Raw genomic sequence first — 23,534 nt, 5'->3', positions numbered from 1 at the left:
AAAGTAAACAGCATTGGGAAATGCTAGTGAAACAGCCAACGTATAGAATATCCTTTTAAAGGAAATGTTTCTAAGTTTTGTAATGACAGTTCTTGAGTCAGGCTTCTTGTTAATAATATACTATGTTAGTGTCCTTTCATTGTTGTTTTTATTTTGTAGACTAATGCTAAAGACTTTCCTGTATAATTATCTAGAACTGTTCTGGAAAAGTTTTAAGAGTACAAATTATAACAACTTAGTCATGTAAAAAAAATCAACCCCAAAAGGGAAATATTAGGAAGAAAAATACTGGTTTGATATAGTCCAATTCTCAAAAGATTGATATCAGCCAATCTTCCCCAATTAGGAGAGCATAATGTTCCATTATTGCTAAAACTGACACAGCCAGAGACAGTAGGTATAGTAATCTGATTGAGAGCACTGGCCCTGGAGCTAGACATCTAGGCTCAAACTTGGCTCTTCTACATACTAGCTGGGAGATCTTGGGCAAGTGGCTGAGTCTCTCTGTGCCTGTTTCCTCAACTTAAATGATGACAATAATAGTATCATCCTTGGAAAACAGAACAGCAGTTCCTCAAAAAGTTAACCATCAAATTACCATATGACCCAGAAATTCCACTTCTGGATGAACACCCAAAAGAGTTGAAATCAGGAACTTGAGCAGATATTTGTGTACCCATGCTCACAACAGCATTTTCACAATAGCCAAAAAGTGGAAACAACCCAAAGGTCCATAGATGGATGAATGGATAAACAAAATGTGGTATATATAGCATGGAATATTACTCAGCCTTAAAAAGAAATTAAATTCTGATGCATGCTACAAAATGAATGAATGTCTTCAAGACATTAAGTGAAATAAGCCTGACACAGAAGGTTAAGTACTGCATGAATCCATTTATAGGCGGTATCTAGAATAGTCAAACTCAGAGAGAAAAGAAAGTAGAATGGTAGTTGCCAGGAGTGGGGTTGGGAGTACTATCGGGTACAAAGTTTCTGTTTGGGATGAAGAAAAAGTTCTGAAAATAGATGGTGGCCGATGGTTGCACAACAATGTGAACGTACTTAATGTCACTGAACTGCACTTAAAAACGGTAAATAAATACACTGCATCCTAATTCAAATGTACTGTTGGTTATAAAATAAAAGGGCATACATATCAAACAATAAAAGGGGTTTAACAATTCTGAACACTGTTATCCAAGGTTCCAGGTAATGAAGCCAACTAGCAAGCCAAACCCAAACTAAAGCATCACTTTCCCCTTTTTGCCCTTTTCATGAGAATTATAGTCAGACTGTCTGTATATTCTTGCCAAAGAATGGCTAAAACACCATGGTACGTAACATGTCAGAAAGTTATATTAACCTATTAACATTTTCATGTGACAAACTAATAAAAGCTTTAGAAAATTTTATTGTCAGAACAATACATTTAAACTATTCAAATTTAAATGAAAGTATAACTATAACAATTATCTCTGCATGATGTCTAAATAATGGATGTTAGTGGTTGCAAAAAATATTTGGCAACTTACACTGCTCAAATCAACATTTCAAAACAACAACTGAAACAATGCCTCTGATTTTAAAATATCTCATGAAAAAAATAACTCTTATATAGAAGAAAATCTTGAGGATTATTAGAATATATAATGAATGCAGTACCTAAGGAAATTATTGTTTTAAGAAATATATTTTTAACCTATATAGTTATTAGGATGAAATGTAATGTGAACAAATGTATAATCACTGAGTAAAAAATGTTGTGCTTCTCTCTCTATATTTGTGTAAATTGGTACTGTAGTACACAGACAGACGTGAGCAGAGCAAGAGCAACAGGCCTGGTATGGACTATCACCAGGGTGGAAAGCCCCGGGTGCCTAGCAACGGGCAAAACTGGGAAAACAAGGACCTCACCCCCAGGATGACCTCTCCTCCCCTAGGGTATTGCTGTTCTTGAGGTTTAGACCCTGACTTTCATGTCGATGGTCATGCTGTTCAGACCCTTCCCTGACTTTCCTCCCCTGCATGTCGCTAGTCGTGTGGTCGACTCCCTTAGAGGAGAAACAAAGGAGCCGGAGAAGAGCCTCAAAGGACTTCCATGCGAGCTCTTGCATGACCACTCCTTAAGCATTAATCCCTCAGGACAATGAGGTTCTGACCCACATCAAATAACCTTAGGAATAAAGTCTCGGGTCTATTGACAGAGTTTTGGTCAAACCAGGCCTCAGTTGTGTTTCAGTTCCAGGCCCAGAAAAGCAGCAAGGCTAACAGAGGGGGTACGGGGAAGGGGGGAAAGGTGGCACCACACATGCCATGGTGACTGTAGGACCAGATGTGATGACCCCCTACCCTGGCACCAACCAATAAGTAGGAACCACAAGCCTGAAAGAACAACACCTGGAAAGCTGATGAATATTCCATTGAGATCCTCCCATGGGACTTTCCCTAAGACAAGGGTGGGCAACCTTTTTGTGAGTGCCTGCCAAAACCAGCAAAATCTCTGACTCAAAGTTCTTCTGCATGCCAACCCTAATTTTTTGAGAATATGTTACACCTACTTGATATCTCTTAAGGTTTACGTATGTGAAGAACCTTGAAGAAATAATAAAATTCATTCGAGCAACAAAAACACAGTATATGATGATGAAAAATACATTTATTTTTTAATGTATACATGTACACTGATAGTCCGACAGAAAACTTTATGACTCCGTTTTATATTATCAGGGGGACTTTTGCTGCTGCATCACTGATGACAGAGATTTTACATCAGGTTTTTATTTCGTGACCTTCAGAGATATGCATGAGCTACTACTTTCATCCATCAGGCTACTCCTATTACAAGACTTAACAAAATTCATCACTGAGAACAAAGATTCACACGCATATGTGGATGAAAACATGGAGAGTAACGCTGTTGCAAAGTTTTTTAAACAGAAAAAATTTTCTGGAATGGCATTCCAAGTCCTCAATAGTTCGTTTTCGACACTTCTCTCTAGTACTCCTGTCTCTAATCGCTTTTGTTCAATGTTTTCCAAGTCAACTCTAAGGTAAATAAATTTCTGCTTCCAAATTGAGCTACTCTGAAATTCAATCAACTGCATTTCAAAGTCAGCCATGTCTATCCATGAAAACATTTGCAAGTTTAGTTCCTCCAGTTTCATGCGGTCTGGAAACCTCATGAATTGTGCTGTCTCTTCCAGTTCTCTGAATTTCGCAAATCTTGAGAAGAACTGCTCAATAGTTGACTCGATGATGTTTGAAAACAGCTTTTGAAGGCTTTGACAGTCTGTTCTGTCATCTTTTGGGAGGTCTTTGATGTGCCTGTTGAGGTGTGGGAAATATCTAAATCTCTCATCATCCACATCCCTCTTAAAGACTTTCAGTTTCTTTTCAAAAGCCTTTATGTAACCAAACATAACATCAAGTGTCTTGCCAGTACCTTGTAATTTAACATTTAAGTCATTCAAATGTTCACAAAAATTGTAAATGGAAGATTATAAGAGAGGGTTTCGCGTGCTAGCAAAAGTTACTAGCGTGCCATGTTTGGCACGCGTGCCAGGGGTTGCCCACCCTTGCCCTAAGATCTCTGCCTTTAGAGAGCAAATAAAAACCCTCAGGATGGAGGACTCAGTGTGTGCTCTTTCTCTGTGGAGTGCGCCCCTCGCCTTTTGCCCTCTCCTTCCCCGCAGGCGTGTACATCCTTGCTTTCTTTCTCCTAAGTTCCAAGGGCCCATTTTTTGCCTCTGTAACTTATTTCCTGAGCCCACACAGCCCAGCTGGCTCACTTCTTCCACAGCTCACTTCCTCTACCTCTGTGCCTTTTTTTTTAACTTTAATTAATTTATTTATTTTTTAATCTTCACCAAAGGGCATGCTGAGAGAGACAGAGAGAGAGAAACATTGAAGCGAGAGAGAAACATCAGTGTCCTTCTGTTCACTCTCCAACTGGGGGTCAAACACCCAACCCAGGCATGTACCCTGATTGGTAATCCAACCAGCAATTTCCAGTGCATGGGATGACGCTCAACAAACTGAGCCACTCCAGCCTGGCCCTCTGTGACTTTCTAAATAAACTTTTCCTTGTATTTGAGTCTTGGCTCTGAATTCTTTCTTAGCCAGAGCTCAAGTGCAGAGGTTGCTGAACCGAGGTCCAATCACCAGTAACATTCTGGTGCCATTTCGCCGCAAAAGTACTAATTGGAGTCCATATATCTTCATTAGTTATTTTTTTAAATATATTTTATTAATTTTTTACAGAGAGGAAGGGAGAGGGATAGAGTTAGAAACAACGACAAGAGTGAAACATCGATCAGGGCACTTCATTAGTTATTAACACACAACAGATTAAGATGTTATACAAATTTTTAGAAACTTCCATGAAGTGCTTGGCTAATGACATATTTAGGTCAGTGCAGAAATAAAGTCACAATTAAAAACCACAGAATCTCGAGATGAAAGAGAATTTGATGTCATTTAGCCCTCTCAACTACAGGAAAAATCCCCTCTGAAACATGCTTATGTGGTCATGGACCAGAGTTTGGTTTATTCTTCTCTACTATAAGGACTAATCACTTGTTTTTTAAAAGCACTGTATTGACTATGGCCACCACAAATGAAAAAATGTGTTTATTGAGATCTTAAAAATGTTTTTTAAAGATCCATACTCAGTTCCCCTTCAGCAGGATAAAATTCTTACTTAACTCTTGATTAGTCATGTTAATAGAAGTGTAAAGCCTGGCCTGATTGGCTCAGTGATTGAACATCGACCTATGAACTACAGTGGGGCCTTGACTTACGAGTGTCCCGACTAACGAGCTTTTTGAGATACCAGCTGTCTCTCGGCCGATTTTTTGCATTGAGTTGATAGAGTAATTTGAGTTAACGAGCTCCTTAACGAGCTCGGTCTTGGAACGAATTAAACTCATAAGTCAAGGCCCCACTGTACTAGGAGGTCAGGGTTTGTCAGGGCACATGCCCAGGTTGTGAGCTCTATCCCCAGTGTGGGGTGTGCGGGGAGCAGCCTATCCCTATCTCTCTCTCTCTCTCTCTTACTCTCTCTCTCTCTCTCTCTCTTACTCTCTCTCTCTCTTTCTCTCCCCCTTCCTCTCTGAAATCAATAAAAATATTTTTTAAAAATATAAACTGTAAATAAAGCCATAATTCATCATTGTGCTCTAGAAACAATTTCTTGCTACAGAACATGTTTAAACTATAACCTTGATATATATGAGAAACTGGTTGGTTGGTAATCCAAGTAATTCTATTTAATTCATGATTACATCTAATTCAAAATCAGAAATAATATCTCAAAAATTAAATGAAGCTAAAATTAATATGTAGGTTTTCAGTAAGTTTATGCAATTTTGCCAAGTTTGGAGGAAAATATTAGCAATAATACGTTTATTTTCACAGAAATGTCATGTTAGCAGGTGTTCTAGAAAATGTTACTTTTTATAGAGTGCCCATTTAGCAAAAGTGAAATGACCATATGTGGAAATAAGCACTTTACAAGATGATCAGATGGTGAAATAATACCAGAACTACTAATTAACAAGCACACTTTTATAACAGAACTACTACAAAAGATGCCACATTTCAGACTATCATGTATATTTTAATTAAAATATGTTGTATACTGACTGAAGGTTTATCAATGTTGACAAAATAAGAATCTTAGAAGTATTTTTTGTGTTAAACAGTAAGAACGCATTGATCGTGTACCCTCCATTCCCCATGCAATCTCATGGGTGTTTACTAGATACTAACTCTTAAGTGTGCTCTTAAAAATGATATCCTTTATATTAACTTGATTCAGTATCCTGAATAATCCAGGAACCGGTATTTTTACAAAGTACCTCAGGGGATTTGATGAGTGGCCAAGTTTGGGAATCACTACATTAATTAACAGGGTAGTTTTAAAGAACATCAGGCTTTGCAGCCAGAAACAACCCCAAACAAATTCCTACCCTAACCTTTATAGACTAAGTGGGCTTGGGCAAGCTATTTAGTTTCCCTAAAGATCAAACATACTTTTCTAAAATGAGAATAATGCCTTGAACACAGAACATTGTAAGTATTAAGAGAAAATGTAGCCAAGACCGGTTTGGCTCAGTGGATAGAGCGTCGGCCTGCGGACTGAAAGGTCCCGGGTTCGATTCCGGTCAAGGCCATGTTACCTGGGTTGCGGGCACATCCCCTGTGGGAGATGTGCAGGAGGCAGCTGGTCGATGTTTCTCTCCCATCGATGTTTCTAACTCTCTATCTCTCTCCCTTCCTCTCTGTAAAAAATCAATAAAATAATATATTAAAAAAAAAAAAAAGAGAAAATGTATATAAATACTTACAATATGTATGGAAATATTAAATAGATGTTAACTGTTAATAACTATTTTAACTGCTCAAACCACCTACCTCTCCTCCATTTCCTACCTTTGTTCCTGCTCCTCTTTCAAGCTGGTACTCTCCCATTTTTTCCTGCTTTTTTTTTGTTTTAAATACTTTTATTGGTTTCAGAGAGGAAGGGAGTGGGAGAGAGAAACAGAAACATCAATGATGAGAGAGAATCATTGATCTGCTGCCTCCTGCACACCCAACACTGGAGATCAAGCCCGCCACCCGAGCATGTGCCCTGACCAGGAATCGAACCATAACTTCCAGGTTCATAGCTCAACATTCAACCACTGACCCACGCTGGCTGGACAAACTTATAAACCTTTAAGCCACTCTTTCGATCTCTTCCAACAAGCCTCCACCCACACAGACACCATCTCCCTTCTCATTCTCTAGACTAGGCCAAGTACTCGTCCTCTATGCTTACACATCACCCTGTGCTTATTTCTCTTCATTCATGAAATAATATTCATTGAACACCTATGATATACTAGACACTGAAGACACACTAGAGAACAAAACTGATGTGCTGACATTCTAATAGAAAATAAGATATTTTAAAAACTTACACAAGTAATTTTTATTGTGATCAGATCATTGCACTGCAATCAATTATTTGTGTCTGTTTTCCCACTAAATACTAAGTCCTTCACATCTATATCAAGTTCATTTTTATATCTCTGGCATTGAACAATGTCTGGCATAAAGGAGATAATAATAAATACTCTTAACTAAAAAGATGAAAGGCTTACTTAATGAAAGTAAGTTCTAGAGGAGAAAAAAGTGGATGAGGTCATGAATACAGATGAGAAAAGGAGCGTTCTTCTACTAAAATAACAGGGAAGGCGGGAAAGGAGTGTTAAACATGTTTCAAGGTAGAGGCAACAAGCTGAGGGAGTTCAGGGACAATGATGACCATTTTTAAGAATACAAAGCAAGGTCCTCTACTGAGAATAAGGAGGTGGAAGTTAGATCAAACAGTTTTAAGCAAAGTTCCTCCCCCCACACACACAAGCCAGTAGGAGGCTAAAGTAGACATTCATAGATGCCTCTGCCTTCTCCTCTTCCTCTTCCCCCTCTCCCTCCCCCTCATCTTCCACCTCCTTCTCCTGCTTTTCCCCTCCTCTTCTTCTCCTTTTCCTTTTTTTTTTTTTTTTTGGCAACCAGGATCTAACTACTTCCTATTTTGAGGGAATTCCTGTTGTGTGTATTAGCAGAATACAATGTCATCTCACTGAAGAAGCTAAAAAGGATAGATCTTCCCTCTCCCAGTCTTCGGGTAGTAAAGGAATAGGAGCGTGACCCAGGCTCAGCCAATCAATATTCTTGCGCAGGATTTTGAATTTTAAGGAGCTAATACAAAAAAGTAGGGAGTTTTTTAATTACATATGGGGATGGAAAAAGCAATAACAGCAAGAATTTAGTTAACATTAGTTCAAGGGCAGCAGTACTGTTAGAGACAGAAATAGAATATTGGGGATTAGTTATTAGTTGTAAGAAATATCATGCTCTGTTAACCATGATTGTTTTATTCTGATTTTAAAAAGCACATTCACCCGCCGTGGCTCAGTGGTTGAGTGTTGACCTATGAATCAAGCGCTCATGGTTCAATTCCTTGGCATTTCTTCATCAGTTTTCATGCCTGGGCTGCGGGCTTGATCCCCAGGGTGGGGCATGCAGGAGGCAGCCAAACAACGATCCTCTTTCATCACTAATGTTTTTCTCTTTCTCTCTCTCTCTCTCTCTCTCTCTCTCTCTCTCTCTCTCTCTCTCTCTCCCTTCCTCTCTGAAATAAATAAAAACAGATTTAAAAAAAATAGAGAGAAAGCACATTCTAACCTGGCTGGGGGTTGAACACCCCTGGGACCTGGGAGTCAACCTTGGAATGGGGTCCATTCTCATCCAAGAACTGCCTATTATCACAGAAAGATTAACAACATTGTTGCCCAAATAACGATGGCCTGCCCGAGCCCACATGGCCTGTAACGTGTAACCATTATGCCCATTTTTTTTTTCCTCGTGCCTACTTCCCCATGTAATCTTTCTCCTACCGAATATAAGCAGCTGGCTTATGGAGGGGGCAGAGCAGATTTTGATGGATGACCTGCTGTTCTCTGCTGCCGGCAGGACTGGAATAAACACTCATATATGACTCAACCCTGTCTCTGCTTAATTGGCTTAAATAGTGACAGGCAGCCTGGTCCCATTGGTTGTCCAGTTTCAGCACGGCAGTAGAAAATTAACCAAACTGTCCTTGTAGCATGACCTTGGCCGTACAACCTCCTTGGTTTGTGGTGGTTGTGTTGTCCAAGTTCATTCTCCAGATTCCCTGTTGATTTTGTGAGCTCCCTGCTAACTTCTAATAAATTCCTTTTCTACTTATGTTAGCCACTATCTGTTTCATTTGGTTGATAAACTGGGACGGGGAGAGAGAGGAGGATTGAAGAAACCAGAGGTCTTGATAAGGTTCAACAGCAGGTAATTTATGTAAGGAAACAGAACACCACTGGAAAGCTGGGAGATTGTGGTCAGTTGATAATATAAAAGAGTCAGGATTTCAAAGTGTCTCACAGGATCTAGATAAGAGACTAAGATGTTAAAAAAGAATGGAAATGAAGATCACTGAAGTTGGAAAGAATAAAGAATTATGAAACTACTGTGTTGGATGAATGGCCTACCTAGTCACCGAAGTCATACAAAATGATGGTGGAATTTGGAGTGAACAGAAAACTGATAAAGAAATGGCAACGGCTTTGATCAACAAACAGTAGGCAAAAGGTGAAGAAGAACAAATTTCAAAGGAAGAATTTTTATGTAAGTATGAAAAAGCAATTAATTTAGAATTTGAAGTGGGCTGATTCAACTTCTACTCAAGGCAAAAAGACATGGGAGAATGAATAGTCCTTACTCTGAAATGGCACCAAAAGAAGCGGTAGGCCAAGAGAAAGCGGAGATTAAGTTAAGAAAAAGGAATGAGCAGGGTGTCCTATAAAAAAAGTATTTGTCCACTCATCTGCTGATGGGCACTTAGGTTATTTCCAAATATGTGCTGCTATGAACATAGGGGTGCATATATTCATTTTGATTGGTGTTTCTGGTTTCTTGGGCCTCAGAGCTGGAGCCGAAAGACGGCTGCCAGTACAGTGGTGGTGGTGGGAGCCTCTCCCACCTCCTCAGGAGCGCTAAGGATGTCCAACTGCAGCTTAGGTCTGGTTCCTGCTGGCAAGTGGACATCCCCCGAGGGCTGCCGGGCTGCCAGAGGGATGTCTGACTGCCAGCTTAGGCCCAATCCTCTGGGGAGCGGGCCTAAGCCAGCAGGTGGTCATCCCCCGAGGGGTCCCAGACTGCAAGAGGGCACAGGTCGGGCTGAGGGACACACACCCCCCCAGTGCACAAATTTTTGTGCACCGGGCCTCTAGTCCTATATAATAAAGCGGGAACATGCAAATTGACCATCACTCTACCACAAAGATGGTGGTGCCCACAGCGGAGACAGAGTTCCCGAAACGAGCCTTAATGAGCAATCAGCAGGGACCTGAGGCTGTGCCTCCCCCCCACCACCGCCCTGTAGGGCTTGACAGGGGACCTCAGGCTATACCTCCCACCTTGGCGCCAGGGCAGGGAACCTTAGGCTGCGCCCCCCACCCGGCAGGGCTTGACGAGGGACCTCAGGCTACTCCCCCACCTGGCAGGGCTTGCGCCCCCTGCCCCAGCGCCAGAACAGGGGACCTCAGGCCACGCCCCCCACCCCAGCACCAGGGGACCTGAGGCCGCACCCCCCTCCCAGTGCAGGACCGGGGGACCTGAAGCTGCACCCCCTGCCTGGCAGGGCTTGACCAGGGACCTCAAGGCACATCCACCACCTGGCGGGGCTTGACGGGGGATCTCAGGCCACACCCCCCACCCAGCGGGGCTTGATGGGACACCTCAAGGCACGCCCCCCGCCCAGGCCCGGGCTGGGGGACCTCAGGCTGCAACCCCACCCTGGGCCAGGGGACCTGAGGCTGCACCCCCCACCTGGCAGGGCTTGACAAGGGTGGGACTGGCCGGGTCTGGATCTAGCCCAATGGTGGGGGGAGGCGGTCGGGTCTGGGTCTCATGCAATTTTGAGGTGCACGTGGGTGGGCGGGGACTTGACTCTGGGTCCCGTGGTGCACCCCAGACTCTGATAGGAGAAAGATTTTCATATACATTTTACTAATTTTCTTTCATCTTTGACACTTCTATTATAGAGAAAGGGCAAACAGCAATATTAAAATATTTCCTCTAATTAATCCCCTTTTAATGTGCATGAATTTCATGTACCGGGCCACTAGTAATAGATAATAGAGAATGTTGGTACCTGAAAGTGAGATGCTTCCATAACAAATGCCAAAAAATGTGGGAGAAGATTTAGAGTCAGGAAGTGCTGGCCTTTGAGTATGCTGTAGGTTACAGCTTAAAGGAAAGTGAGGAAAATCACACTGCAAACTGTGGAGGGGGATCCTGTTTATGAATAGCAGAAGAAATGCTGTTCACATGGGAAGTAGAAAATATTCGTGATAAACTAAAGGTCTAGATAAAAAATTTTCTAGGGAAACCACTAAAGGTGCACCTTGGTTCCTTCTGGCTGCATATAATACAACTAGAGCATGATTTCTTGCACCAATGGGGTCCCTCGGCCTGGCCTGTGGGATCGGGCCAAAACTGGCTGACATCCCTCGAGGGGTCCGGGATTGCAAGAGGGCACAGGCCAGGCAGAGGGACCCCACGGGTGCACGATTGGGGCCAGGAAAGACATGGGAGGTTGGCCAACTGGGGAGGGACCGCAGGAGGGCTCTAAGGCATGTCTAGCCCATCTCGCTCAGTCCCAATAGGCCCAACCCCCACAGCAAGCTAACCTACCAGTCGGAGCGTCTGTCCCCTGGTGGTCAGTGCACATCATAGTGACTGGTCGACCATCTGCCCCCTGGTGGTCAGTACACATCATAGCGAACAGTTGAGTGGCCTTAGCATATCATTAGCATATTATGCTTTGATTGTTTGAACAGCTGACCAGACAATCGGACATTTAGCATATTAAGCTCTTATTATATAGGATGGAGGAGAAAGATTGCCTAAAGGAAAAACTTAAACAAAAAGGAGCCATGAATTGCTAGTTATGAAATTACCTGCCTCTCCAGATGGCAACAGATGCTAAGATAAGAAATGGCTTCTGGGCAAAAATCAAATTTGAGGCACTGGCAGAAAAACACAACTTAAACATGAAACAAAGTATACGACTGTAAAATCCTTTGTTAAGACCTCAGAAAGATCAAATCTAGAGTCTCAGGCACCACACAAACTAGCAAAAGAACCTCTTAGGAGTTTAAGGATGTGTCTCAGAAATCCTTTTAATCAAACAAGAAGGCTTCAAAAGAAGCCTAATATCTCTCAGCTATCTCAGTAGAAGCCCAAAGTAGAGAATGGCTTATCTCAAATAAATGTGTGTATATGGCTTTTGTCCAGTAGACAATAAGGTTCATAAGAGACTCATGAAGATTTTAAGAGAATTATATTTGCAGCTCCAGCATGGACTGAAAGAGGATAAAGACAGCATAAAATGAAAAAAAATAAAACAAAACAACTGGACTCCCAAAAATTCTATTGGTAGTAAACAGGTTTAGAAAATTGCTTAGTTAAAAACATGTACTCTCTCTCATAAAAAGGAGCGTGACACAGAGGGTGGAACCCAGAGCCCAAGGGCAGAGCTAAAAGCCATCCAAAATCATTTCAGGACAGTGTGTTAATCAAGAACCTTGCAGTATTTGCCCATACATTGACTCGGCCTGTATCAAACGGACACAGAAACCACTGAAAGAGCTCCCACTGGCTAGAGCTGTGACAATCTGAACAACAAAACGAAGCAGCATTGAATTACAATCCTATATAATAAAAGGCCAGAGCTCTAACCGGTTTGGCTCAGTGGATAGAGCATCAGCCTGTGGACTAAAGGCTCCCAGGTTCGATTCCAGTCAAGGGCATGTACCTTGGTTGCAGGCACATCCCCAGTAGGGGGTGTGCAGGAGGCAGCTGATCAATGTTTCTCTTTCATCGATGTTTCTAACTCTCCCTCTCCCTTCCTCTCTGTAAAAAATCAATAAAATATATTTTTTAAAAATTAAAAAATAATAAAAGGCCAGAGACCATAACGGCCAGAACGACCAATCAACCAGTCGCTATGAGGTGCATTGACCACCTCTCGGTGCCTCCCCTCCGCCCCCCAGCCTGCAGGCTCCAATTGCTGGATGGCAAACGGGGAACCACGGGGAACTGGGGTGAGTGGCGGCGGGGTGGGACTGGGGACTGGCGAGTGGGCAGAAGATGGCCCTGATCGCAGGCTAGGCCTTGAGACCCCACCCGCACATGATTTCACACACTGGGCCTCTAGTTCTAAGTATAAATTAACATCCATGAGTCTACACTGACATAAAGGAATGACTGAGTAAACAAATAAATAGGAGACAGGAAACAAATCTGTGCAGAAGAATTCCAAATAATTTTTGTAGATTCTCTGTCCTCAAGAAGGCAGAGCAAACTCCCCACTCCTTCTGTGTGGGCTCTACATAATGACTTCCTTCCAAGAGTCCAGTATGGAAAAGGGAGAAAAAGAGTAACTTTACAGTGAAGAAACCTGACAAAACTACAGCCAGGTGATCCAGGTCAATATCAACAGTGATAAAAATTATATTGATAGTCTGCACCCTTGATATGATGTGAAGAAAATAGCATTTTACCTCTGTGGTCTTCCTCCCCAAGTTCCATACCCCAATGTAAACATGAGGAAAACATCACACAAACTCCCTTCTCTCTCCCACTGTTCAGAGGAATTAAATGAGATGCCCAAGTAAAATTGGGGGGGAAAGCAGTGTCCAAATTCAAGTCCTGGTTTTTGGCTCCAAATTTATTGCTGCATTTAAAAAAGAAGTTACTTTATTACACTCAGTAATATACTTCTAAGGATAAAATACCCAGCAGTATATTAAAGAATCACAGCATGTGAATATCATCTTTTTAAATAGGAATTTCCAAATTGCCTTCCAAAAACACTATACCAATTTTTTAAAATATATTTTTATTGATTTCAGAAAGGAAGAGAGAGGAAGTGAGAGAGAAACATCAATGATGATAGAGAATCACTGATTGGCTGCCTCCTGCATGCCTCATACTGGGGATCGAGCCTGCAATCTGGGCATGTGTCCTTGACCGGAATCGAACCCGGGACCCTTCAGTCAGCAGGCTGACACTCTATCCACTGAGTCAAACTGGCTAGGGCCAATGTACCAATTTTTTTTTTTTTTTTTTCATTTTGGGTGTGCTCAACATTTCCATTTGATTTTTTAAAATTGTGGTAAAATATAAAAAATTAACCATCTTAACCATTTTTAAGTGTACAGTTCAGAAGTGTTAGGTACAATCACATTGTTGTGCAACCCATTTTCAGAACTCTTTTCATCTTGCAAAACCTCAACTCTATTAAATAACAACTTCCCTTTTCCCCTTCCCCTGGCAACTGCCATTCTACTTTCTGTTCCTATGAGTCTGATTACTCCAGGTACTTCGAATAAGTGAAATTATACAGTACTTGTCTTTTTGTGACTGGTTCAATTCACTTAGCATAATTTTAAGGTTCATCCTTGTGGTAGCACATGTCAGACTTTCCTTCCTTTCTAAAGCTAAATAATATTTCATTGTATGTGTATAATACATTTTGTTCATTCATCCATTGGTGGGCACTTGAGTTATTTCCATCTTTTGGTCATTATGAATAATGCTGTTATGAACATTGGATATACAATTATATATTCTGAGTTCCTGCTTTCAATTATTTTGGGTATGAGCCCAGATGTGGAATTGCTAAATCATACAGTAATTCAGTATCTTTTCTTTTTTTTTCAGGAACTGCCATACTGTATTTCACAGCAGCTGCACCATTTTATTTTATTTATTGATTTTAGAGGGAGAGAGAGAAAAAAAAACACATCGATCAGCTGCCTCCGCATGCATCCCAACCAAAGATGGAACTGGAAACCTGGGTAAGTGCCCTGACTGGGAATGGAACCCACCACCTTTTGATGTACAGGACAACGCTTCAACCAACTGAGCCACACCATACAGGGCAAGCTGTCCCATTTCATATTCCCATCAACAATATACAAGGTTGCCCATTTCTCCACATCTTCATCAACACTTCTTATAGTAACTAATCGAATGGGTGTGAAGTGGTATTACATTGTCCATTTGATTTTTTAAGTAGGGAATTTTTGACAAATTTTCATACATTAATCAAAGATAAATTTAAGTCCAGTTTTTCTGAATTAGAAGAAGTTAAATTTCAATAAGCTAGTTTTCTTCTTCAATTAGTCTCTACCTAGAGACTTATCAGTCTAAAACAGGGACAAAACTTGTTAAATGGCCCCAAATATATGTATAAATGCATCATATGTGATCAATAGTTGGTAAGACTTGGATTTAACTTTTTCTACCCCCTAGATCAGTGATGGCGAACTCATTTTTTTGGTTGATTTTTCTTTGTTAAATGGCATTTAAATATATAAAATAAATATCAAAAATATAAGTCTTTGTTTTACTATGGTTGCAAATATCAAAAAATTTCTATATGTGACACAGCACCAGAGTTAAGTTAGGGATTTTCAAAATGCTGACACGCCGAGCTCAAAAGGTTTTCGCCATCACTGCCCTAGATTCCAAGTCACACATTTACTAATAGCTATTCCCTAAATGTACCAAGCACTTCCCTTCCTATTTATTCAGCATCCCTCAGTGTCAGGCATTGTGGCAGGTACTGAGGATGTAAACATGAATAAAAAGACACTGTCCCCATTACAACAACATTATGAATACATACAATTATTCCCAATTTACATTTGAAGGACCTGAGGTTCCTTAGGTTTAACAATCTTGGCTAAGATCAGATAGAGGTTGGAGAAGCTAGAATTCAAATTCAGGTCTTACTCGAAAGCTCACTTTTTCTAGTATTCTATACCATATTCTGTACTATCAACAGTTCCCTTTTCTAAAAATAATATTCACCAGTAATTTGTTTTTTTTCACCTTAGATTTCCAAATGTTAAGTTTTGAGGGGAATGGCATGATTACAGAGAAATAATAACAATGATGATGATAAACTTGTAAAACCTTTTCCATCTAGGAGTTAATAACTATATTGGAGGAACTTTACCAAGCAACGTTATCAAAGCATGCAAAGTAACAAAGAATATTTTAGTAAAAACAAAAATAGTAAATCCTAAAGAGAGCTTTGAGTATTTGAGGCTTACTAAAAAAATGACATATCTTCCAAAGCTCACTGGCCTGCCAAAAGTTAGAATTTTATTTCTAAGCAGTTTGTTTCCTAGGGATGATTTGAATTACAAACAGAAGATCCTTCCAGTCCTATATAAAATTCTCTAGGAGACAGAACCAATAAAATCAGATGTAAAGATCCAAAGAATCTGCACTGATTTTCCATTTCAACATTTTTTAATCTCAGAAAAATTAAATTATACAATGGTAAAGCACGAAAATACTACAAGTAAGCATAGCAACTTCATTATACACAATCTTATAGAAAAATTTTATAAATAGAACATAAGAGCCCTTGCCGTAGAGTTAACTTTTTCTAACCAATACTGGGGTGGGCAAAAGTAGGCTTACACTTATTCATATGAAAAAGACATGCAGGTTATGATTATTACAATAGCTTTATTAACTCAAAAGAATGTTACAACTGTAAACTTAATTCTGCCCACTCCTGTATTCTCAATACTTGTATTAAGATTAATCCCTAAGTGTTGAAAAGCTGGATATGATGACTACTCAGAAACGTAATCCTCCTTTCAGCTTTAAAACAAATACACAAACAAAACAACAATAAAAAACCCTTAAGATTCAAGAGGAACGAACTATTTAGAACATTATTTCTACAAAGAGGACTTTTGTAATTGTTTTTTAAAGACAAGACAGTGAATACTTGGCTCTCAAAAAATTTTGTTGGGTGACATGAAATAGAAGCATATAGCTTACCTGTAACAAAGAGGGGGGAATCCCTAAAAGTAGTTTTATATACTTCAGGTATAGAATAGATTTTTGGGAAAAAGAAAGTAATGCTTTGGTTAAAACATAAACACATTTAATTAAATGATCTAATTCAACAAATACTGAGTTCCTACCATGTGCTGGGCATGCTGCAATACACTTAGGATAACTGATCAGAAAATGGTCCCCACCCTCCGGATCTTAGAGTCATGTATATATCCTCCAAAATTAACCTTTCTTTTGTGTGAGTTTATGCTCATCAAGCAACCTTTGCAATATAAATTCACCTCCCCAAAACTTTATATTACACTAGAGGCCCAATGCATGAAATTCGTGGAAGAGTAGGCCTTCCTTCCCCCCCTCCCACCCCCTCACCCGCTGTGGGCACCGGCTTCCCTCCAGCACCCAAGACCTGGGCTTCATCCGGAAAGTCATTGGAAGGACTTCCAGAAGGACGTCCAGCCTAATTGGCATATTACATTTTCATTATTATAGTTTGCAAAGATCAGCTTTCTAGTCAGTGTATCAACGTACCCTACTGACGTTAATAAATCATTACTCAGATTTCCACATCCCTGTTCATGAGTTTAGTTAGCTTGAGTGAATCCCAAAACCTGGCAATTCTGATTAATTGGTTACATGTAATTTCTAAATCCTCAGAGCTGAAAATCAAATTTAGGAGTGGAATGTCCATGTCCATACAAAGATGATATCATAAATGAGTCCCTAGTTTATCCTCAGACAACACACCTTCATTTCATCATGCTCTTCAAATTGCATTATAATTAACTCATAATATTGTTAAAAAGAAATGAGATATAGCATATAACAGTGCTTCTAAACTTTAATGTGCATATGAATCACTGGCAGATCTCTTAAAATGCAGGCTTCGGTCAGGGCTGAGATCCTTCATTTCTGACCAGCTCCCAGTGACGCTGGCTGCTAGCCACAGACCAGGAGGGGATGTCGCACACCTGGCACAGCACCTGGCACACGGGCTGCTCAGCCAGTTAACTGTCCCCTTCATTTCTGATCTCTGATTTCCCTTAGTGATCTCACCTTCCTTGGGGGAAAAGACTTTTTTTTCACCTTTGTATCCTCCCAAATTCCTTCCATATGATAGGCATTATATCTGCACCAACTGAATGAATGACATCCAGCTCTTTTTAATATCATCTTTTATTTTTCAATTACAGTTGACATACATTATTATATTAGTTTTAGGTGTACACCCCAGTGATGAGACATAACTTGCTAAGCCATCATACAGTAACTCTTGCACCCACCTGACATCCAGCTTTTTAACAGTCCTTACTTCTTATACAGACTTGCTTCCTCCTCTGGCTTTATTTTAAATAGAAAACTGTGTTTGAAAACTGAAAAATCAGGAAAGCTTTCCATTTTTTTATTTTTGAAAAGGTAAAGAAAAACTTGTATGTGCAGCTTAATCCAGCGCATTTTCTCATGCTGACCTAATCAAATCTTTTTTTTTAAAGTTCCACCATCTACTTAATTTTTCTCCTAATAATTTTTCCATTTGTATGAGTAAGAACTTAATAAAAAATTAAGTCATTTGGTTTTCTGTGAAGTTTAAAATTAATCTAAAAAGTATATAATTTTATTAGGATGTAATACTTTAAAACAGCACAATAAAATTATAAGGGCCCTAGCCGGTTTGGCTCAGTGGATAGAGCGTCGGCCTGCGGACTGAAGGGTCCCAGGTTCGATTCCGGTCAAGGGCATGTACCTGGGTTACCAGCACATCCCCAGTAGGGGGTGTGCAGGAGGCAGCTGATCGATGTTTCTCTCTCATCCATGTTTCTAACTCTCTGTCCCTCTCCCTTCCTCTCTGTAAAAAAATAAAATATACTTTTAAAAAATAAATAAATAAAATAAAATTATAAGGGCATTTTAGGAGAGGTAACATGCATAAAACAATTCTGACTTTTCAGGGTAAGGGGACCATTGAAAAAAGAACAGCCTGTTATCAATGGCGGGATCTTCGGCTCAATTTCACGTGTCTCTCCGCTGGTTTTCCGGGGATCGCCTTGACCAATGGCTCTCAGAGCTGGTGTCTTCTCTTTGTAAATATTGTGAACCTGAAACACTTGGCTCCACGCTGAGAAAAACGGGGTGCCGGTGTGGCGTACGCACCCAGAAAGGAGACAAATGCAGAGTGTTTTTTCCTTCCTAAAATACTTACTTTTTTTTATGTAACTTTTGCGACAAGTCTGACAACCACCAAACAGAAACAGTCTATCGCTTTTGAGTAACTAGCAGGTCGGCGACCAAGGATCGGGTTTGCAATGCGAATAAACGCGGAATAAACGTGGGTCCTGGCTCCTCCCTCCCCGCGGCCGCGAGCCTCGCCGCCCGTCCTCCCACCGCCGGGGGCGCCCGTGCCCGCGCCCAGCGCTCCTGCGCGTCCCCGCCCCGTCAGCTCTTCGTCTTTATTTATTTTTAATGTATTTTTATTGCTTTCAGAGAGGAAGGGAGGGAGGGATAGAAACATCAACGAGGAGAATCATGGATCGGCTGCCTCCCGCACGCCCCCTACTGGGGAGCGAGCCCACAACCCGGGCCTGTGCCCTTGACCGGAATCGGACCCGGGACCCCCCCCCCCCCAGTCCGCAGGCCGATGCTCTGTCCACTGAGCCAAACCGGCCAGGGCTTCGTCTTTATTGAACTGCGTCGTGTTTTTGTGTTGAAAGAGAGGACACCGGCCGGGTGGCTCGGCGCCGGCATTTCGGAGGCCGGAGGCCGGGGAGGAGGGGACCTGTGACCTCGGGGCCGCCCCCCCACCCCCCACGTCCCCGTCCAGGAGCCAAAATGGTGGCCGCGGAAGCCGTCGCCCGGGCCGGGCGGGGCGGCCGGAGAGGACCCGCCGGTGTTGGCGCAGACCAGTCTCCCCCCGGGCCGGCCAGGGGCCCACAGCCCGGGCGAGGGTCTGGGGTCGGGTCCCCGCGGTCGCGAGCGAGGACGCCATTGAGGCCCGCCCCGCCCGGCGCCTCGGCAGTAACCCGCGCAGCCACCGAGCCTCGGTCCCAGAGGGAGGGCGCGGAGCGGGGGTAGGGAGGCCTGCGAGGGAGGAGGCGGCGGCCGCACGGGCGGGGCGAGGGCGGGGCCGGGCGCGGCGGGAGCCGGGGGGGGGGGCGGCGTCCCCTGCAGGCGGCCCTTCCGCAGTCACCCGCTCCAGCGGCGGGAGCCCCAGGCCGGGGGTGGCCCGGCCCCCCCCCCCCCCCCCCCGGCGCCTCCCGAGGCCGGGTCGCGGCGGCGGCGAGGGCGGCCTACCTGCGCTTTCCTTTTCTTTCTCGTCCGCCATCTTGTGTGGAGCCCGTCGCCTGGGAGACGCCCGTCGCGGCCCGAGGACGCGGCGCCCTGCCCCCCTTCGCGCCCCGCGGCGAGTGGAGCCTGACGGGCCTCGGCCTCGGAATCCCGAGGGGCGAAGACCCCGGGCGCGGGGGGTGGGGGAGGGGGAGGCTCCGAGCGCGCGCCCCCCACTTCGCGCCCCGACCCTCCAACTCCCGCGAGACCTGAAGTCCCGTCCGCCGCCCGCGGCCCGGCTTCAGCCTTTCCCCTGCAGAACCCGAGCCCGCGTTTATTCAATCACGTTCCGCGCGTCTCCTTTACCTGCTTCCCGACGCATTTGGAGACATCACAGCTCCCCCCTCCCCGCCCCTCCTGTTGGGACGACATGGCGTTGCTCGATTTTATTTTTACTGCAGATTTTAAAACGCAGGAGAGCTGGGTGCAGCCGAGCTCCCCCGCCACCCCGCCGCCTCCCCCCAGCGCCCGCGGGCGGCTGGGCGGGGACTCCGCCTCCCGCCTCCTCGTTTGCTCCCGTCCCGGGCTCGCCGCCAGCTCCCAGGCCGGCGACGGCGCAGCCAGAACTGAGGCTGGACGGAAACGGGCGGGTGCGGGAGGAAACCGGAGCCATTAAGCTGCTGTTAGCCGGAGAGGGGCCTGGATGCAGAGGCACGTGTGGAAAGGGCGCGAGCGCGGCGGCGTCAGGGCTGCGATTGCTGATGCAAAATAGAAGGTTCTCCTAGCAACCACCGCGCGCCCGTGCTGTGATCCTGGTTCCGTAGGTCAGGCTGTGCTGGGCTGTGAAGTGGGGCCTGACCTCCAGGGACCGGGAAGTTTTAGACCCCGCTTTGCTGAAGCTTTGCAGCTGGAGCGTGGTGTTCAGTTTTGGTCTCATTTTTTTTTTTTAAGGATACGTTCACTAATATAAAAATATTTTCTCTTTAAAGTGGTTTTTGGATCATTTTGCCTAATGATGAGGGTCAAATGAATATATGTCAAACTAATCTTAGGTCATCGTAAGTGCGTATTTGTACTAATTTAAATGATGTTACGTAAGAACAGTTTCTAAACTGTTAACTACATTTTAAGAGGCCTTCCCAAGGCAAGTTATTAGGATTCAATGATTTTAAGTTTTTATGCCCCTTTTATTGATTCTGTTTCTGTAGTCGCTCCACTAAACCCTACAGCAAACTATTATTCTTCTTTAGTAATAATGAGGTTTTTTATATAGAAGGTATTCTCATGTGCTGTGACCAGCATTCTCTTTGAAACTGAATACAAATGACGAAATCATCAGAAAATGGCTCATATTAGAAGGTAGATATTTATATCAAGTGAACACAGTTGTGTACAGTAAATGGATAACACCCCAAAATGTGAGAAAATAATCATTAGCGTTTATTTCTATTTAACTTCCATAGTCATTCTGGTCTAGTCATTTGTTTTTAAAGAGTCCCTCTTGCCTTACAGACCATGGAGGGCCCTGGTCCCAGGTTTACTTCCTACCCTCTGTGCCTTTTCAGTGCTGTTCGCAGCTCCCCTTTTCTGGAATGCCTTTCCCTCCTCTCTCCCTCTCCCAACACTCACACATGTTGTTCCCTCCTGGTTGTCGGTGACCTCCTGAAGGTCAGGCACTATTTGAAGCTTTCCCTGTCAACAACCTCTTCCTCTGTCGTCCTGTATTCATATCAGACAGCCTCTCACATGGATTTGCAATGACTTCGTTTTGTTAAAATTCAACCGGGTACATTTGAAGATCTAATTGGTTTTACTCAACCGTTCATGAATCCAGCAGCAGTCCATCCAGCAACTAGAAGGAAGCTCTGATGAGTTTCCAAAATGGAAGATTTTATAGACACAAGAAGGTGGGACGAACAAGTTAAAACTGAAGCATTTCGGGCAATGACACACACGGTCTGCTTTAGAGGATGGAGTTCACCCTTTTCACTTTGTGGCCCCTTCCTGGTTTCCACCTGGCTGTTTCCTAAACTTTACCAAGCAGGAGTGGCCTTGAGTGTGTCTAGATTCCTTGAGCGCTAGACCCAGTTTCTTAACTGAGGACATATCCTTTTCCTGGACACTTCACATGAAGTGTCTTCCCTTTGAGGAAGATGCTACCCCTACCCAGAATGCAGTAGCTTTACCCTGTGATCTCAAAAGGAAAACCTTATCGGAATCAAACAGAACACCGGTATGGTTTCATTACAGTTAATGATAATAGAAAGAACTTTTCTAAGTACTTTGTTCTATTCTCTCTTTAATCCTTAGGAAGCTGATAATGGTATCCCTGTTCTAGTGCTACGCTGCTGCTTTTTTCTTTTTCTTTCTTTTTTTTTTTTACTCTGTTCCTTTATAAATATATCATTGTTCTAGTCCATTTAGCAACCTGAATATTTCTAGAAGAAGGCCAAGGACAAAAATTCTGGGGGCGATTAGTCATCTTCCTCCCTACCTTTTTTTTTTTTTTTTTTTTTTAACTTCTTCAAAACATCATCCAAAACAACTGGCAGGGTCTCTTAGGGACTCGAAGGGAACCAGATAATGGCATGCACGTTGTCCTTGTCTGCCCAGAAAACTAGTTAAACTACAGGCCTGGCTGTTGCATGGCAGGAGAGGAGGAGGGACTCCCTCATCTGCTCACCTTCTCTCGCCTGCCTGCCTTCCAGCAGGTTCCGTCCCGTCATCATAGGGAGAATTGTGTGACGTTCCTGGCCCTGGACAAGACCGTTTTCAGTGCCAGAGCTCCTTTGGGCTTTGCAGGGAGGCCCAGAGCAGGAAGCTGAGACTGCAGCTCTGTGGGCAGCTTCTAAGTAAATCTTAGTGAAACCACAACTCTTTTTTTTTTTAATTGATTTCAGAGAGAAAGGGAGAGGGAGAGAGAGAGGTAGAAACATCAATGATGAGAGAGAATCGTCGATCAGCAGCCTCCTGCATGCCCCACAGTGGGGATCGAGCCCGCAACCAGGGCATGTGCCCGGACCCTGGTTCATAGGTCGATGCTCAACCACTGAGCCTCGCCAGCCAGGTGAAACCACAACTCTTTAAAGCATTTGGAAAATCATACTCCTGCATCTGTTTCTTTCAAAAGCATGTTTCTTTCTGTTTCCCTTAAAAACACTTCGCCCCGGCAAGTCACTGTTTAATCCATTACTTAAACATTTCCTGTCCTCAGGCGCATTTTCAGGGACGCTCATTGCTAAGCAAATTTGGTGAATCTCTGTTCTTGATTCATTGAAAATAAGACCAGGAGGACTGAAAATGGTGGCAGAGTAAGTGGGTGCTGTACGGACATGCTCCCAGGAACAAACTGGAATTACAACTAAAATACAGGAAAACTTCCTGAATAATTAACGGAAAACTCGCAGGAAAGAACCCTGACACCCGAGGACCGAAAGTGGAGACCACATAGAGACTGGTAGGAGGGGCGGAGGCTCAAAAGTGCTGGCCAGGCGCCCACAGACAGCAACTGAAGTCCCGGAGAGATAACGCAGCTGTGGGGGTTGCCGCTGAGAACTCTGGGATCTAATCCCCAAGCTGGGCTCCCCAGCAGAGAGCACCAGAACTCAGAAGGGAACCCACATAACATCTGGCTGTGAAAGCAGCAGGTGCTGTGTGCCAGGGAAGGAGGGCTGGAAATTCAGGCACCCTCTTCAAGGACCAACGCACAAAATTCCCTGTGGAGCCACCCACCTTGTGCTCCAGCAGAGGGAGGGTGGAGTGGACTGGAGCAGTGAGAGCACACCCTATTGGCTAAGCTA

General features: G+C 43.3%; 1 protein-coding gene across 3 annotated transcripts in view; it reads right to left on the bottom strand.

Annotated features, from left to right (window-relative positions):
- Positions 1-20,201, bottom strand: part of EFCAB2 (EF-hand calcium binding domain 2) — a 60,703-nt gene extending 40,502 nt beyond the window's left edge. The window contains exon 1 of one of the 3 annotated variants that reach the window (XM_070401226.1): positions 20,101-20,201. In XM_070401226.1, the coding sequence (XP_070257327.1) occupies positions 20,101-20,116 (16 nt within the window). In that variant the 5' untranslated portion in view covers positions 20,117-20,201. Of the gene's footprint in view, positions 1-19,761; positions 20,046-20,100 lie in introns of those variants that run through there. The other 2 variants (XM_070401227.1, XM_070401225.1) reach the window with 2 other exon arrangements.
- Positions 20,202-23,534: the final 3,333 nt, after the last annotated feature.

This window comes from Myotis yumanensis, unplaced genomic scaffold (genome assembly GCF_028538775.1).
Source record: "Myotis yumanensis isolate MYYU_CA2020_CCGP unplaced genomic scaffold, mMyoYum1.0.hap1 SCAF_22, whole genome shotgun sequence".
In the NCBI taxonomy this organism is placed as follows: domain Eukaryota; kingdom Metazoa; phylum Chordata; class Mammalia; order Chiroptera; family Vespertilionidae; genus Myotis; species Myotis yumanensis.
This window is presented reverse-complemented; position numbering and strand designations above follow the sequence as displayed.